This window comes from Dipodomys ordii, unplaced genomic scaffold (assembly GCF_000151885.1).
Source record: "Dipodomys ordii isolate 6190 unplaced genomic scaffold, Dord_2.0 Scaffold16, whole genome shotgun sequence".
NCBI lineage: Eukaryota > Metazoa > Chordata > Mammalia > Rodentia > Heteromyidae > Dipodomys > Dipodomys ordii.
In genome coordinates, this window is record NW_012267232.1 from 4,595,508 (window position 1) to 4,614,038 (window position 18,531).

The window sequence follows — 18,531 nt, forward strand, 5'->3', positions numbered from 1 at the left end:
CCTCACCCAAACAATCAGGTGAGCTCCATACCTTTGACCAGGACTGTTTAATTATGTCCACTTCTCACCTCCTACCCCAATTCTTCCTCTGTTTAGAACTAAAGCTTATGACTATTAGTCCAAAAATGGGCTGAAATGCTTTTTGCTCTCTTCCTAAACGCAGATTGTCTATAAATAAATCTCCTTTCTTTGACCCTTAACATTTCCTATTGTATCTTGGGTGAGTGACCAGATCTGATATGTTGAAACCTCTCAATATGGTTTATGATTATGATTATTATATTATTATTTACCTGTGTATGTGTGTGCTGGTCAAAGGGCTTGACCTCAGGGCCTAGGCATTGTCTCTAGGCATTGTCCATTTTCCACTCAAGGCTAGCTCTCTACCACTTGAGGCACAGTCCATTTCTGGATTTTTGCTGATTAACTGGAAATAAGAGTCACACAGCTTTTCTGCCTGAGCTGGCTTAAACCATGATCCATAGATCATGAGTAACTGAGATTATGGGCATGGGCTACTGGTACCTGGATGAGATAATTAAACTAAACATAAACAAGGAACTGACACTCGAAATATTTGTGACACCCTACATATACAAGAGACATTTCATTCATCAAGATTCTTTGTTGGTACTGGAGATTGGACCCAAGACCTAATGCATGCTAGTCACAAAAAGAAAAAAAAAAGTTGAACTTCATATTATAAACAACCACCACATAAAAATCTGACTACAGTAGGAGACTACAGCTCTCTTTAAGGTGACCAAACTTACTCTGGCTAGTTTACTTGAATTGGAATGAATGGTTCACACTTACATAAACAGCTCTCTATTTAGAATCCACATGTTCTTTGAAGTTGGTATGCCTTCATTCCAAAGCTGGCAATTCCTGATTCTTTTCCCAGTTTTAAAAAATGAGAGAACTAACAGATAAAAAAGGAGGTTGAAGAGAGTTCATCCAGACCCACAGAGTTAGTCCTTGGAAAAGAATGTGTTCCAGGACTGGAAGAATGTTCAAACCAGCCAGCTTGGAGAAGAAATTGAGAACACATGTAAAATCTTGCCTACACATTCACCTCCCTTAAGTTGACAGAGGTCAGATTATTTCCATTTTTCAAGGTTTATGTTTGGTTGTAAAGTGAGAGAATAGTAAATCTTAAAAAAATAGTAATACCTAGCCAATGTTTAAAATATACCAAATTGGCTGGGTGCCCATGGCTCACACATGTAATCCTAGATTACAGGTTTGAAGCTAGCTTGGGCAGAAAAGGCTCCAGATTCTTATCTCCAGTTAGCCACTCAAAAATTGGAAGTGGAGCTGTGGCTCAAAGTGGTAGAGTTCTAACCTTGAGCAAAAAGAGCTCAGGGACAACCCCTAGGCCCTGAATTTAAGCCTCAAGACAGACAAAAAACAAAACAAAAATCAAATGAATACTTCAAATATACACATGTATGAGAATGCATACATACCCTTCTCCCTTTCTGTCCTCCCCCATTTTTTCTCCTTCCCCCCCCCCCCGCCTCGTGTATAGAGTTTTATGTGGAAGTTAAGTCTGTGTGAGGCTCTTTGGGAGTTTGAGAACCTGAATTCAGCCAGAATGTAGAAAGGGAGGGAGGCATGTGGACCTGAGTTCAAACCCTAGGACTACCAAACAAAAGCACACAAAAACACTAGAATGAATGAGACTGATGGGCACGATTTGAATCCAGAGGAAAAAGGGTTCCGTGTAGTTTTGGACCATTATGGCCAGGAGACAAATATTTGTAATCTTTGGGGCAGAAAGGAAGGAACACCCACAATAAACAGCCAGTTGTGTGACTGGAGTTTGAACTCAGAGCCACACACTTCCTCTGTTCTCACTTAGCTTGATCACTCAGCTGGTGCTCTACCACTTGAACCACACCTCTAGCTTTGTCTGAGTTTTCTTTTCTTGCTGGTTATTTTGTAGATGGAGTCTATCAGACTTCAATTCCTATGGTTTCCATATCTCAGCCTCCTGAGCAGCTAGGATTATAAGCCTGAGCCACTGGCATCTGGCTCTAGTGGTTTTAATTTGCCTGGTGTTTGCTGGTGATTCCTCAGGCTGACATTTTTTCTGAAGCCCAGATCCTGCCCGCCTATGAGCAGGAGTGTCTTTTTGGTAACTCAAAGTGAACATTTCCAAAAGTCAAGTCTGTTCCTCGTACTTTCTTATCCCCCAATTTCCTTCCATTTCTGTTGCTGACTCGTCTTCCTTGAACATGAGAAATCATCCATCTTCAGTTCTTTCTGCCTAGAATTTTTTCCCTCCTCCTCTTTCTCTTACTCCTCCTCATTTTGCCTAGTGCTGCCCACCCCACCCCATGACACCCACCCCAAACTTCCTAGAACAGTCCAGCCCCTTGTTACATCCTTATCCCCTCTTCCCATTTTACTTTGCACTGTGGTATTAATTGTACTGTGCCATGTAAAGGCCATTCCCATTGTTAGACTATAAACTCAGCAAGTACAGGGACTATTTCTAACTAGCTCACCCTATCTGAGGAACAAACATAAAAGACTAGGGGGAGTAGCTCAAGTGATAGAATGCTTCACTTGGCCTTGACTTCAATCCTCAGTATTGTAAAAAATGGCCCCTTCAGGACCTTCTTGTTCAGCAACTAAGCCCTGAGCCACACTCCAGGCTCACACCTGCTATTCTTGCATCTTGCACAGCTGGATCCCTGGAGAGGCCATCTTCATTTATAATAATTTCTTCTTTCCCACTTCTATTGTTTCCCAACCTTTCAGGCATTGAGTTAATTAAATTCAGAGTAGGAAATAGGCCAAATCTCCTGCTCCACAAAAATGAATTACCCTCGCTGTCCTCCTCTTTTCCTTCTACCTGGAGAGCAGGGAGTATTCTCTTGCGTTCTCTTTCTGAGTATGTTCTACTGTGTTATGTCCATCACCTTGAAATGGCTTGTTTAATCGCCCTCCTTCAGAGGAGCTCCAATTTTGTCTTTCTTAGGTTAGCCCCTCTTCTGGCTTCCTAGCCAAAGCATCTAAACTGAACATACCATCTTATCTTGTTGCATTTTTCATCTTAGCTAATTGAACCAAAGTCCAGTGTGTCATCTAACTAGAATCCCTTTTCTCTTTCTCCTTTCTATATCTAATTGTGAGCAAGCCTGGGAATTCTCTTCTCTATCTCAAACCCACTTTTTTCTTTTCTTTTTTTTTGTGAATGTCTTTGGATTCCTGTTTTTGAAGCCATAGCTTCCTTATGGTTAAGTCTTTTTACACCCACTTACTTTTTTGAGGTATGCTTGTGTTGGTATTGACCTCAGGACCTCATACTTTGGCTTTTTCGCTCTACCATTTGAGCCACTCTTATACTTCTGTCTTTTTTTTTTTTGGCTAATTGTAGGTAAGAGTCTTATGGACTTTTCTGCCCTGGCAAGCTTTGAACCTATATCCTTATATCTCAGCTTCCTGAGTAGCTAGATTTGTAGGCACAAGCCTGGCTCCAACTATTCTTGATACTTGTATACTAATACTTTTCATGGTCTCTATGCCACTTCTGGGATAAAGTCCCAAATTTTTGCAAAGAAGACTACCTGGTCTTAAACTTTCTTTCCTGCTCGTGGAATCCCACTGGTGGAATTAAGTAACATGGACTTATTTGCTATTCTCAGAATATTCCGGGAGCTTAACTTTCCTGAACCCATGGTCTGGGGGGTGGGGCTCCCTAATTCTGTCCTTTCCTAGCCTTATGGATTTCCACTCTCTTTTGAATTGCAGCTCTGGCATCAGCCACTACTGCGTTTGCTCCCTGACTTCTCCATGCAGCCAGTCAAGCCTGGGCCCTGTTGCTGTTCACCCTGCTGCTCTCTGATGAGGACCTCTGCAGAGCACCTTCCAAGTAGGGCTGGGCCCACAAGGAACTGTCCCTCTTTTGATGTGACATGCTATCATCTAGCATGGATGCTCAACTTAAACCAGTACATGGCCTGACACAGAGCAATCCTTTTCTTGGCAGGCTCGCTAATAGCTGCAGAGCTCCTACATCCATACCCGTTTAGAGTTATTAACAGACTTCCATTCACCCTAACGAAGTTGATAGCCCAAAGTGGGCGCAGTGTTTCATCTCAAGTCACCATGGACTGGCTATACCCAGACCACATCCACACTTGTGCTTCTTAGACTTTATGTGTGATTATTTCAAATCTAGGAACCTAAAAATTATTTATGATAACACAGTGATCACTAGTATAACTATTAGTTTAGAGATGCTTGCCTTGGACAAGCAAAGTAGCAAAGCTTTGTTTCACTGTAGAAATTTCAGGAACTTCCATCAAATCAATAGTTTATATTTCTGGACTTCCCAAACCTTGCTGTTTACCAATCCTAAACAATTATACCACAATATTTACCTGATTTAAATCAGGCTTCTCTCTTCTACATCGAAAAAGCTGCCTTAAACCTGACCTGAGTCTTAATAAATGAGCCTGGTTATGCTCCAATCAAGCAAGGTCTTTCTGGATTAAGCAATAAACTCAGCTAACAAGCTGTCTGGAAGCCAAAGTTCAACCATCTCCTGCTCTTCCAGGGTTGGGCACAGTGGCACGTGCCTTTGTTTCTAGATCAAAGTCAGCCTTTGGCTTCCTCCTGATGTCAAAGCCCTTTTATTGTTAGAAACTCCATGATGTGGAGTTTGTCTGAAAAGTCGACAGCAGAGGGTGCTCTGAGAAAAACAAACGATCTGGAGGCTTCTCCCTGTTAGGGAACGGGAAAATTCCCACACAAGAGGTAGCACTTAATTTTAATTATTGTAATTAATGGTAAATTCAAGCAGACTTCCCCAGGACAGAAACCCAGAACAGCCACAGAGTGACTGAGGTGCCAACAGCAGGAAACCCAATGGAGAAACTTCCCCAAGTAAAGTTCAGACCAGGACTTCAAGCTGCTTATGGGGTTTGGCCTTTTTCCTAGACTCCTGAAATAACAGAATTCCCTCCCCACCACCCGGCCCCTCTACACACACACACACACACACACACAAACCACACACACACACACACACAAACCACACACACACACACACACACACAAACACACACACACACACACGTAATTCTGAAATTTGGAGCATGAAGGGCATGCCACGCTGAGGTTCTTCAGAACTGCCACTCTGGGATTTCTGAGAAATGACTTCCAATTAGAAAGCTACTCTAAGCCAAGAGTTGGCCACATTTTTCTGTGGAGAGCCAGATAGTTGGGATTTTCTCCTCTGAGGGCCACACAGCATCTGTCACAAATGTTCAGTTCTTCCCTTGCAGCTTGAAGCAGGCCCAGAAAATAAGAAATGCATGAGGATACTTGTCTTCTAATGAAATCTAATCGACACTGAGGTTTGAATTCCATGTAATTTTACATCACAAAATATTCTTTTCTCAGTCATCAAAAAGTTCTCTCTCTCTCTCTGTATATTCCTTCACTTGTAGGTCATATAAAATCCAGGTGGATTTGGATGTGGCCTGTGGTTTGCCACCCTCTGGCCTAAGGCAACTCTTAGTCCAACCTCTGTAACAACTCCATCTTTCTGGGAGAATATCTGTGTAAAATCTTCACCAGAGGACCATCTAGAAATAGTCATCCTCCAAGAAAGAGAAAGGGACCAGAACACCTCTTTGAGGTTTGATTGTGCCTATTCCTTAGCAGAGAGAATTATTGAAACTTCTCTATCATGCTAGCAGCTGGTAGTACAAGTATGTAATTATAGCTATTCAGGAGCCTAAGAGCAGAAGGATAGCTGCTTGAGGCCAGCCCAGGCAGAAATGTTTGAGAGACTTTAGTAACAGCAAAACTAGGACTGGACGCATGGCTCAAGTGGTAGAGCCTAGTAAGTAAATACAAGACCTTGAGTTCAAACTCTAGTACCAAAAGTTACTTCTTGCCACCGGTCACTTTCTGTTGCACTGGCACAGAATCAGAAAAGAGGGCTGGGGTTGTGGTTCAAGTGATGCTGCACCTGTAAGACCCTGAGTTCAACCCTTAGTACTACCCACCTCACCCCCAAATTAAAATTAGTGAAGAAAGCAAAGGTTCAGCTGGGTGCACTAGACTTTGAACCTACACAGAATGGACAAAGTGGCAAAATGTACATTTTGTACACATGTCTTAAGTTTTGTAAAGTATCGTATATGATGAGGCATTAGAGAGGACTTCAAGATCCTGAAGCATAAAAAGTGTATTAAGGAAGTGGCGCTGTGGCTCAAGTGGTAGAGCGCTCACCTTGAGCTGAAGAGCTCAGGGACAGTGCCCAAGCCCAGAGTTCCAGCCCCATAACTGACCAAAAAAAAGTGTACTAGTTTCTTTTCTTATTGCAGTGATAAAATACCTGACCCAAACCACTTAAAGGAGGGAGGATTCATTCTGGCTCACAGTTTTTCAGAGGTTTTGGTCTATAGTCCTTGCCTCTGCTGGTTCTGGATCCACTGTGAAGCAGAACATCGTGGCAGTGGGAGCAAGTGGAGAAGGCTGGCCATTATAGTGGATAGGAAGCAGAGAGGGAGGCAGAAACTAAGCCTTCAAAGCTTTACTTTCCTAGTTTCCACAGCTTCCTCAAAGTATCACCACACATGCATCTGTGGGAGCATACTTCATATACTAACATGGTAGTGTCTAGTACCCAATATATGGAGGTAGGTGTTAACAAGTGACTTGTTTATCTATGAGTAGCAGAGTAGTGGGTTATATAAGAGAGAAAGACTGTATAAGAGAGACAGACTGCCAGATCCCTCAGAGCAGAATGTACACATTTCCTATTTCCTTCGCGGAACATACACATTTCCTTTTTTCCTCACAGAATCTCAATGGTAGGAAAAGCCTATGCTTCCATAAAAAGAATGTGCTTTGTGGAGAGCATACTCTTCTGGGTTATGCACTTCTGGTTCTGTGAGAACTCTCTGCCTTTCCTTCTCTTTGAGCTGACAGTAACTGATAGCAATGCAAAATAGCTCTCGTGTTTAGATGTGTGACTTAATTCTGTCTGGCAAATACTCAACTGATTGTCTCTTTCTTTGGGAAGAAGCTAGTTTTGCATAGATTTGCAAACTCATCAGTATTCCTTATGTATCAATGCCTGTCTGCCCTCTGACTTTCATCTTGAATCAGTTGGAAAAATCTGCCTAATGTCCTTACTAATAATGAGTTGAATACAATTTTTGACAAGTGTTTAATACCTGGATCAGTCATGATCTTACTTAATTATGAAATTGAATTCAGGAGTGTTGTCCTTGCGAACATTTATATCCTGGGGGAAAACTTACTGCATTTCTCTTTAGTCCCTTTAAATGATCACCTTTGTCCATCTATGTTCTATTCATGACTCTACTAGGAAATAGCCATATGATTTTGAATGGTAAACTTTCTGTCTGCAAAACAAAGAGTTAGAATAGAAGACATTCTATAAGGTAGCACTTCTCAAAATTTAGTGCCTAAGGACTTCTTTATACTTTAAGAGTCATTACAGACCTCGTCTAGAGCTTTGGCTTGTGTGAGTTGTATCGAATGCCACTTGCTAAATTAGAGATTAAAAACATATCATCTTTAAAAATATACATTTGTTGAGTCATTGCAAATAATAATGACAAATATAATGTGTTTCTGTAAAATATATTCTTTTACAAAAACAATGTTTTAATGAAAATATATTTCTATAAAAATGAACATATTTGTCTATAGCATGGTAGAAAGTATCCAGCCTTGTTTTTTAAACTTTTGCAGCTGTTTTAAGTATCTGAGTTAATAGAAGATAACGGGATCCTCATACGTGTTTGCATTTGATCTGCATTTGATCTCACCTCAGTATCTAAAATCTCCAGTGTCATTCAATAGAAAATGAGAGTAGAAAGGGAAAATGACATAATAGTGTAATTACAAAAATAGCTTTGGCATTGTAGATCCTCTGAGAAAGCCTCAGGAATCCTTTTGAGCACATCCCAGAGCACTCTGAGAACTGCTGTCATAAAGTAAACCAAGATGGCCTACAAGTAGGAGTTAGGATGCTTTGATGATGGGATGTTCCAGTGCACTGCTCTGGACAGAGCACGCTTTCACAAGCTTTTTAGAATACCTTTTCTTTGTATCGTGTGTGTGTCTGTGTGTGTGTGTGTGTGTGTGCATGGGTGTGCACACACACATGCAAAGTAAATGTGTGTGCAGCACTGTCTGTTGTTCTGTACCTGGGATTCTGTTACAAGCCTGAGTGGAACTGTGCGTGTTCTTGGAGTGAGAACAGGAAATGGGGTGAGGGTAAGAGAATGAGATAAGCACTATTTTATCTTTTCCCAAAGAAGCTCTGGTGAGACCTCAGAACCACATTCACAAGGGTTTCTGTCCAGCTAGTCTTTTTTCTCCAGTCATGCCTAGAAGCATTCGTTGCCTCTTGGATGACCCTGCTTCTCACCCTGAGAGGGTTGATGGGGTCTAAAATGACAGGGAAGCAGTTGTCAGAACAGTAGCTGGAAAAGGAAGAGATCCACCATCCCTTCCACCTCCTGAAAGTCCCAAATTACAAAAATAAACATCCTGAACCTTCTTGCTATAACTATCTGTTGTTTTCCTTGCGTGAGTTCCTTGAGATCAGGAAATGTTCTCCCTGGAAGGTGAAACTGACAACTACTGATGATATTTTCTACTTGCCAAATGGAGAAAAGGTAACTTGGAAGAGAAGACTCATATTTTTTTTTCATTCCAGACAAGTAATCTAGAGGCTTGATTTTTACAAACAATCTGCTTATTTTATACACAACACATTCGTAACTTTCCTTGTAGCTCCCTTCTTACATATGCACATTCCAGTTCACACTCCAAGATAGTCATGAAGAGTTAAAACTTCGTAACTGAGGCAGATTGAGATTTATGTCTTTCAGATGCCATTTTATAGCATCGTGGATTTTGGGGAAATGTCAATCTTTTTAAACCTCAAAATTCCTGGAGTGAGTGAGTCTAGTCCCTCCCAAAGCAGAGCCTGACTAGGGACCTCAGGTGCAGGAAGATTATTGCAGAGGGTGGTGAGAATGATCTCAGGAAGCAGAAATGTCAGAAGAGGGAAAAATGAGACAGATTTAAGGAGCAGAATCCAACATGATGTATTACTGGCTTGGTTACTGTTGGTGATGGTTGAGGAGGCTTAATGTTGCTAGGAATGCTCAGCAAGACCATATCAAATGCATCTTTTGAGGGTAAAAGGTGAGCCAGGCCTTCAGACCTTCCTCCCTTTCCGACATTGGCTGAAGTTCTTCCCAGGAGAACTGAATTCTGCCGGTAAGAATGAATTTGTCAAGACCTTTACTGTAGCTGTGGCTGAAATCAGAGGTGGGTCACACATGTGCCGGGAGCCACAGAAGTGTCTGCTTCAAGAGATAAATAATGTCAAGTCAGACAGTTACGATCAGAACAAATGGGATATTGTCTATAAAATGTTTTGCATCCTTCCTGGTACATACTAAGGGAATTAATACATGTTTACTTTATTATTGTTATCATTATTGTCGTGGTTATTAACATTTCACTTTCATGAGTGGCAGACACAAGGGCACATGTATGGCTTTTATGAGTCTCCAGGAATGACATAAAAGCCAGCTAGGCTTGAAGCAGGACTCACCTCCCTGCTCCTCAGTTATTTATCAGGCAGTTACTTTGAGGTTCCTGTTACTTGCAACTAAAGGGGATTAATGACTACTCAGGGGACAGGGTTGGTTAAAAGGTGGAAGAGTGGGAGGGTGACAGTGTGGTGGGAATTCAGACATGAAACATTGAGAGCCTGAGCCCTGGAAAGGGCTATGTGTGTTGGGAGATAGAGAGGAAAAGTGAGATGAGAGTTGGGAAGGAACAGTCTAGCAACCTTCTTGGAAAGCTGCTATCAAGAAGTGCCAGTGATCCTTTATAATCTCTTCCTTCATGTATTCTTTCTTTCTTGTCTATCTGCCATCTATTCATTATCTATCAATCAGTTTATCATTTATCTACTCTGTAATATCTATAAATCATTTACAGATCATTATCTATCTATCTATCTATCTATCTATCTATCTATCTATCTATCTATCTATCTATCTATCTATCTATCTATCTATCTATCTATCTATCATCTCTATGTCTATGAAAGGATGTTCCTATGTAGCCCAGACTGGCCTCAAACTTGTGATTTTCCTTCCTTAGCCTCCTGGGTGCTGGGATTACAGGTGTGAACCATTTATACCCAGCTTGGATCAGGCATTTTGTCCCCATTTTAAGACTTGAAAGAACTTGCCCGAGGACACACAGGAATTCTGGGGCTATTTCTGAATCTTCAGCTCATGTCAAATGAACTTTTGCTTGCATATTGTATGCGCCGAGGTCACATGGCACCATCTTTCTGTACCTTAGGGCACAGATGCACCTTCCACCTCCAGCTCCTCTAACTAACCTGTAGAAATAGTAGGAGTTCTTGCAGAGGAAAAGCTGGAGAGCGCATGGCCCCCTTCATTAAAATGAATTCTGCCTGTGTCTTTGCTTCTAAATAGAAGAAAATGTAGATTTGGGACAGAACCGAAGGGAAAGGGATTTCCCTTGGCAAATTATTTGCAATTTGTGGATTGGAGCTGACCCAGCTCCAATTCCCTCTGTCATTGTGAGCGCTGTCTAAAATGTGACCGGCTTATTAAAGAACAGGAGCTGGAGAGAGTCCTCCCACAGGATCATAAGGAAACAAGAACAGAGCTAAAACCCATCCTCATCCATCTCATAAGGTCTCAGGCCAGGACTGGCTGGATTGTCACCCATTGGTTACATGGTCACTCACGGGCAGCCAAACCAATTCCAGTGACTATTCCTTTTGTGCCTTTCCTTAGGCATTCTGTTTTAAGCATGGAAATGAGTGGTCCTCAGCCTACAGCATGTGATAGAAAGCATGGTCCTAAGTTACTGCCAGAGAATCTGGACTTGTAGAAGGCCACAGTATTTCTTTTTCAAGAGGGATTCCAAGCAGTGATTCTCAAGCAGAATCACTAGAAACAGTGATGTTCACACACTTCACCAAGTGGCTCCGTCATCCCTGGTTTAGGGATGCTGTTTTTGCTGGCACAAGTCCTGGGAAAGAGTCAGTATTTCTTTACTAGCAAGATCCACTACATACTGTCACAATTTGAGAGACATTTAGAAAGCTTTCTCGACTAGGAAGATCTTCAAGAGCTGCCGAGGCTAGAATTCTAAGGATCTTTGTTCTCTAGCACTCCTTTTAAATCACGGTTTATGGAGGATAGCTCTGTATTCAAAGAAAAAAAATTTTTTAAAGGAAATAAATCACTGTAGCATATTCACAGCAAGCTGAAATATCTATAGAGCTTATCTGTCTGTATGGTCTAACTGCCATATTTCTTCTTTCTCACAAGCTATTCCTGAGAATGGCTTATAGTCTCAGGTGAGTTATCCTTTTCCTTAGGACTTCTTGGCACCAACAGGCAAAAGAAAATAAACGTGCGCCTATTTCCCCATGCACCTGTGCTATCAGAGGGCAAATGAGCTGCTATGGAATGGGTGGGTCACAGGCCTTCACAATAAACTTGACTCCACATGAAATGAATCTGAAAATTCCATTTATTAAAACAAATACATTGCTCATGGGGGATGAAAATGTGCACATCACATTCAGGTTTACCTGCTTTAACATTTCGATATTTCCTTCTATTTAAAAGACATATTTCATAGATCTTATGTAGGAAAATGTGAACAATCCTTGGGCTGTGAAATATTGACATACATGTAACAAGTCATCATTGCCAGGAGTAGCTAGAAGCAAATACTAAGGAAGAAAAATATATTAAAAAAACCCTTTCAGACAGCATGCTTGATTTTTCTTAAAATTTCTTACATGAAATGTATGTAGAGAAATGATTTTCATTTGACTTTTCCTTTAAATCCTCTGTTTAAAAAATCAAATAGTACTAGCCTTCAAATAAAAATAATAACAAATTTTCAACTGGCATTCATATTGAGAATGATGTAATTTTTTTCTTTTTAGAGTTCCAGTTCTAAATATGAAACTCATTTTATTTATTTCCTAATTTCATGGCATATTTTCTTATTATCCAATATATTATACAAGAATATAGAAATTAGGGCGTTCAATAATTAAGCTGAATTCTTCTACTAGTTACTCTTAAAATAAAATTATGCTGGTGAAAATGGTGAATTTCTAAAGGAGATGGCTAAAGTAATCAGAAGACCCCATTTCTCCTTTAATAAACACAAATATCAATAAGCCAAAACTCATATAAGGATTATAAGGATTATAACTCCATACTATAAGACCTGAAATTATGCAAAAGCCAAACCATTTTTCTTAATTTCAGATGGGCTATGAGTTTTCTGTCTTATTTCTCCTTTCATAGCACGAACATATGCAATTTGAACTGAAGTTTTAGTTGTTAGACCTGTGTTTAGGTGCTTCTTAAAAAAATTTTTTTTTGTGTGTGTGTGTGTTTGTGTGCCAGTACTGAGGCTTGAACTCAGAGCCTGGGCACTGTTTCTTAGCTTTTTTGCTCAAGACTGGCATACTATCACTTGAGCCACAGGTGTACTTCTAGCTTTTTTTGTGGTTAAAGACATAAGAATCTCACAGACTTCCTTGTTCAGGCTGGCTTTTGGCCTGGCTCCTCAGATCTCAGTATCCTGAGTAGCTAGGGTTACAGGTATGGTCCCCAGCTTCTTTCTAATCTATTCCATATCTATTATTCCAAAGATATAAATTCACACAGAAATACAAAGAGTCTGTCTGAAAGAAAGAAATGAAGCATACTGTGGAAACTATGTGGACCTTCAAACCATGTCATCACCAGCCAGGGGTACTCTAAGTCTGTTGTTTTTCTGGGATCATATATTCATGTTTCAGCTCATTTTCAACACTTGGATAGTGTTTTAGTTGACCTCACAGTGTTCCTAAGCCAATGGTACAATATTGTATCTCCATCAAAATAAAAAACCTCCTCCAGCATCTCTAGGACTGTATCAAAACCCCAAGCTTTGTTTGGTCAGAGTAGAAGTTCCTGGTTACAAAAGCGTACTTACACATCTCACAAATATTTCAGTATCTTCAAGCATGAGCTTGAATTGGACATATTCCTTCACCAGCATGCCCACAGAGGAGCTAAGGAAAATATTACCAAGTCTGTTTCAAAACCAGTCCTTTTTTTCTTTTTCTTTTTTTTAAAAAAAATCTTCTCTCTCTCTTTTTTTGGTACATTAAACAGAAAAACAAAACAGGAGGAAGAGTAATGATGAAGGAAGAGGGGAAGAGGAAAATCAATTTGGAGTTAATGGTCTTTGAGGATTTGATAGCAAACAATCTGTAGGAGACTTTCTCTTCGACCGGAAATGACAGAGATAAAGAGTGAAAAAGGTTTCAGGGCCTGCTATGACTGGTGAAGGGAAGAATGGGTCTCAATGCCTCATCTTGAGAGAGAGCACTAGCTGCAAGAGAGATGTAAATAATGACAGAGAGACTCTGGTAAGGTAGAGAGCAAAAAACAAAAAACAAACAAACAAGCCCCTCTCCCCCCCCCCCCATGGTTTCGAAGAACATCTCAAGGGAAAAACAGACTTGTTCATGGTGGAGCCAGCTGGCAGGAGGGGGTGGGGACAGGGGAGTGCACCTGTCACTCGAAGGATGGGTGGAGCCTAGAGGGGGGTGGTCTATGGGTCTATTTCCGATCATGCTGGAAAAGGAGGACCACAGATTTGTAGTCAAAGGCTGGAAAGCCTTCTTTCTGTCTAGAATGTCCATGATTCAGGGAAAGAGAGACATGCTTGTATATAGCAAAAACATTTCTCAAATCATGGCTATACTCTGTCCTTTCTATGGGGGGACTTGTGCTGCCATGGACACTGGATAAAACAAACTGCCTTGGATTCTGGGAAATCTACTAAAGAGGTACTGATACCACTGGGAGCTGAGAGGTATTTTAGGCATGGCTAAGGCTCTGAAGTGATCTCAGTTTTCAAAATACTGAAGGATTCCCCTCCCCCCAGTATAGTTTCTTTTTCTCTTCCTAGCTTTCTAGTTAAAACAACAAATCTTCTGAATGGATGTAACATAGGGACATTGTCATGCAGTATTACTCAAGAAACGGTCACAAAGATAGGAAAGCACCAGTCACAACACATGATTTACTTTTACTTGCAGAATCAAAGCTACCATGTACAAATATTAGGAATAGTGATAAGAGAACACAGACAACTGGCAATTTTGTTGTTGTTCTTATCAAGATAATACACCACAAGAAACATCTTCCTAAACATTTTGAGGGTTCACTTAAACTTGGAGTTCCATCTTACAGACTAGTCTAGCCTTCTCTTTGTACTACTTTAATGGGTAGGGATAGAAGAAGGGAGAGGGGTAGAAGAAAGGACAAAGAAAAACACAAAGACTAAACACTGATGTCATTACGCTGAACCATGGTTACACTGGACAATTCAGCTTATCAGAAGGTATTCTAAAGACAAGAATCATTTTGAGAAGGTCATACACATCTTAGCTCAGTACAGCTGTCTTTTTCAATGTTTATTTTTATTTTTAAATATGAAGCAGAAAAAGTAAGGTGGGGAGGGGATAGCAGAAAAGAAGTGACACCAATTTTATTTTTTATACATTCCCCTCCTCCAGGCAGGTCTGCAGAATCAGATCTTTTAAGTCGGGAAGTGGATCGGCTTTCATTTGCCTAAGGGGACCAGTTCTTTAAACATGCACAGCCTGGAGTTTCCAGGATGGTTCTTCTCTCTCTCTTTAAATGCCGTGGACGAGAAAGGTGCCCACTTTGATAGAAACATTACGCCAATGTCCCGGGAACCCCGAGGCTCTTCAGCCTCCGCCTGGAAACTTAAAGGATGGCACAGAAGAACTTCTTCTCTCGAAATGGGTTTTCGGAGGCTGGGACGGGGGTCAGCAGGGGGTCTTCCTTGGCATGTGCCTCACAGTAGGCCATCAAGTCTGCAGCTGCTTTGGAAACCTGGAGGGGAAGACAGAGACCATGGAAATGGATCAGTAGTCAGGCGCTGTCCTTGAGCTTTTGTGCTCAAGGCTAGCATGTTACCATAGGAGTCATAGCTTCACTTCCAGCTTTTTGGTGGTTAATTGGAGATAAGAATCTCATGGACTTTCCTGGTCTGGTCTAGTGGAACAGTGATCCTTCTGAATAGCTAGGATTATATAGGCATGAGCCACTGGTTCTGGGCCCTAACCCTCATCTTGTATGTATCTCTTGAGTTCGGTGCCTAGTAACTCACTGGGTTACAAGGATTAAATAAGTGAGATAATCCATGCAAATCATTTAGGGCTTGGCTTCTAGCAAGATTTCTACATGAACTAGCCATGTTATTATCATCAGGTACTCAGCCATCTGTCTCTCTCGCTTCAGGAATCTTGTTAGGGATGTTCAAAGCCAGGCTGGATTCTCTCTTTAATCAAAACAGATATGAAGGTGCAGATATTGCGTGTATGTGTACACTCAAATACACACAAACAAAACTTTATGTAGTACCAACATGTATGGTCTATATGATTCCAACCACACAGTGCACCTTTCAGGGTTGTGTTACTGGGAGATTGTCACTGAGTTTAGTGATACTGACAACTTCCCAGAACATTTCTTCCCCTCCTTGTTAGGAGTGTCCAGCAGTTTGACTCATCAGTGACAATGTTTCACTACTTGAGAGGGTGAATTTCATTGTGAAAAATCAACTCATATCTGAGATGTGATAGATGATCTACCAGAAGGATGCCATTTGGAATGAAAAACATAAAGCCATGAGCCAATTCTTTGCCCAGTATCCTTGCTCTGAAGATCACTCCAAGCCTTTTCACACCACCATGAGCTTAACACCACCATATGACTATGGAAGGTTCTCAGAGTCACTGCTGCAAGCACAATCCTCTGTAAGAGTGGAGTAGATAGCTGGGAGCCAGTGGCTCACGCCTGTAATCCTAGCGACTCTGGAGACTGAGATCTGAGGATTGTGGTTCAAAGCCACAGAAAAGTCAGTGAGACTCATTGCCAATAAACCACCAGAAAACTGGAAGTGGTACTGTGGCTCAAGTGGTAGAACATTAGACTTGAGCTGAAGAGCTGAGGGACAGTGCCCAGGCCCAGAGTTCAAGCCCCACAACTGAGCAAAAAAAAAAAAGAAAAGAAAGAAAGAAAAAGAGTGGAGTGGTTTTATATTATCCCTCAATATATTTCCTATCCCTCCCTACCTGTGAGGAACACATACCACACCATGTCATCAGCCAGGGCCATGCTACCCATGACAAGCTCTTACCCATGTACATGAGCAGAATTGAGTACAGGAGTCAGTGCAGCAGCTGCTATGCACTTTCCCCTCTGCTACTGGGTCCAACTGAAGTAACTACTATGAATGCCCACCACGGACTCAGAGGCTTTCACACATGGAACGGTGGTCACACACTCATCTGTTCCTCATTCCAGGGCTTAAGGATAACAATGCTGATGCTTAAAGGGCTTTCAAATTTACCATTAAGTGGTTGGACATGAAGCTTGGTTTCATCTTCTTGTCCCGTAAATCCTTGAATTTTTGGCTTTTCTCTTCCTTTTGGCACAGACCAGACAGAAGCTCCTGATAGAAGCCATTCTATATGCCATGGGTCCTGGTCACTATGACATGGGGACAATGGCAGCTGATTGTGTAAGATCTCATCATAGGCCTATAATAATAAGCCTACTTCGTTCAAGACATTAAGTTATATTTTCCTCTTTTGATATGTGGCAGGAGTGAGAGTACATTTTTATTATTGTAAGCCCCAAAGAATTGGAGGAGGTGCTTTCTTTTCTACCACAAACACACACACATACACACACACACACACACACACACACACAACTAGTCTTCCTTGACTTATTTGAAAAAGTATAAATATTGGTATGATTATTCTTTTGTTCTGAAAGGTTGCTACAAACTGGATGGCTTTAAACAATACTGCACAGTGGTAGACATTTGTAGTTTGAAATCAAGGTGGGGGAGCCTGGGAATGTGGCTTAGTGGTAGAAGGCTTGCCTAGCATGCATGAAATCAATGTTGGTCCCCACCAGAGACTTGGAGAAGGAATGGGTTCTGTGCTTCTCGCCTGTTCTAGTGGAGGCTGGCATTCTTCCTGTTTCTTGGCTTAATAATGTATCTCTCTTTTCTCTGCCTCTGTCTTCACATGGCCTTCTTTTCTCTGTGGCCAATTTCCCTATTTCACCTGTCAATTTACTAGGGTCCACATTAATCCAGTGTAACCTTGGTCACATCTAGAAACACCCTTTTTCCAAATAAGGTCATATTATAAAAGTCCAGGTGGGCATGAATTTTAGGAGATACTATTTCACATAGTATACTATATTCATACAAAACATCAGTCTTGTTCTTTAATGGAAATTGTAGTGCTCATAAAATATTTATATTGTGCTCCTATTTTGTCCTAGACATTGAGTTGAATTTTTTTCTTTTGATCTTCACCATAATCCTGGAGTAAGAATTATTATCAGCTTTTTATAGATGAAAAAATTGAGGCTCAGTAGATTACTTGAGTTGTTTAGTGTCATATAGCAAAACGTAAGGCAGAAATGGAACTTGGACCCTGATATTTTTCCAGTAAGCCACTGTCATCCATATACAAACTACCCCAATGTGTGGTGAGTTCCAAAGGTCTAAACTAAAATTCTTCATGCATCTTTACTAAACATTACTGTGACCAAAGGAAAGCAAACAGCCTGTTCTTGTCTTAGCTCCTCAAATGAAAGCAAAGGTCAGACCTTTGGGCTGAATTGTAACCATTTGTTTCCTCATGCCTTTTCCTTAGTTGAACAATAGTCATTCTTATACCAATCAGGAGTATAGCTGTTAAGCAGCAGAGACTGTAAAACAGTAATACTGACAGTATTGTAAAACACATCAAACCCCAGTAATATTGAAAACTCACTGGTTGAGAGGAGATTCAGCACCATCTATTCCTAGTCATTTGCAATGCTTACATACAATCATGCGGAATGAATTTTCTAAATCCTCTTTAATGACATTGAAACACTAAATGGAGCAAAATTTAATAACTTGTTTAGAGTTGTTCATAGCTCACATTTGGAAAAATTAATTGCAAATGGTTATCTTCCCAAAGTATACATCAAAGTTTGGTTACTAGAATTTAGTCATCGAGACATACAAGTCAAATCCAAACTAAATGGAAGTCTAAAATAAATGGCCTATAATTTTCAAAAGTGTCAAGGTCATGAAAATCAAGGAAGCTGAGGGAATTGTCACACAGGACATCTAAGTGTAACACACTAGTCATGAACTGGGTCTTTTGGCTAACCAGGAACTTATTGTAGTGATTTGTAGCACTTAAGCAGAGTCTTAGCATTTGAAATTAGTAATGTATTAATCTTAAGTTCCTGATTGATAATTGCGTCATAATAATGTAGAAGAATATTCTTGGTTGTTGAAAATATACATGAAATGTTTAAATAGGGATACAGG

General features: G+C 40.7%; 1 protein-coding gene across 2 annotated transcripts in view; it reads right to left on the bottom strand.

Annotated features, from left to right (window-relative positions):
* Positions 1-14,553: 14,553 nt before the first annotated feature.
* The window catches only part of Gng2 (guanine nucleotide binding protein (G protein), gamma 2), a 111,421-nt gene continuing 107,443 nt past the window's right edge, over positions 14,554-18,531 (bottom strand). For both annotated transcript variants that reach the window (XM_013012358.1, XM_013012357.1), the window contains one exon: positions 14,554-15,011. In XM_013012358.1, coding sequence (XP_012867812.1) covers positions 14,883-15,011 — 129 coding nt within the window. In that variant the 3' untranslated portion in view covers positions 14,554-14,882. The remainder of the gene's footprint in view (positions 15,012-18,531) is intronic.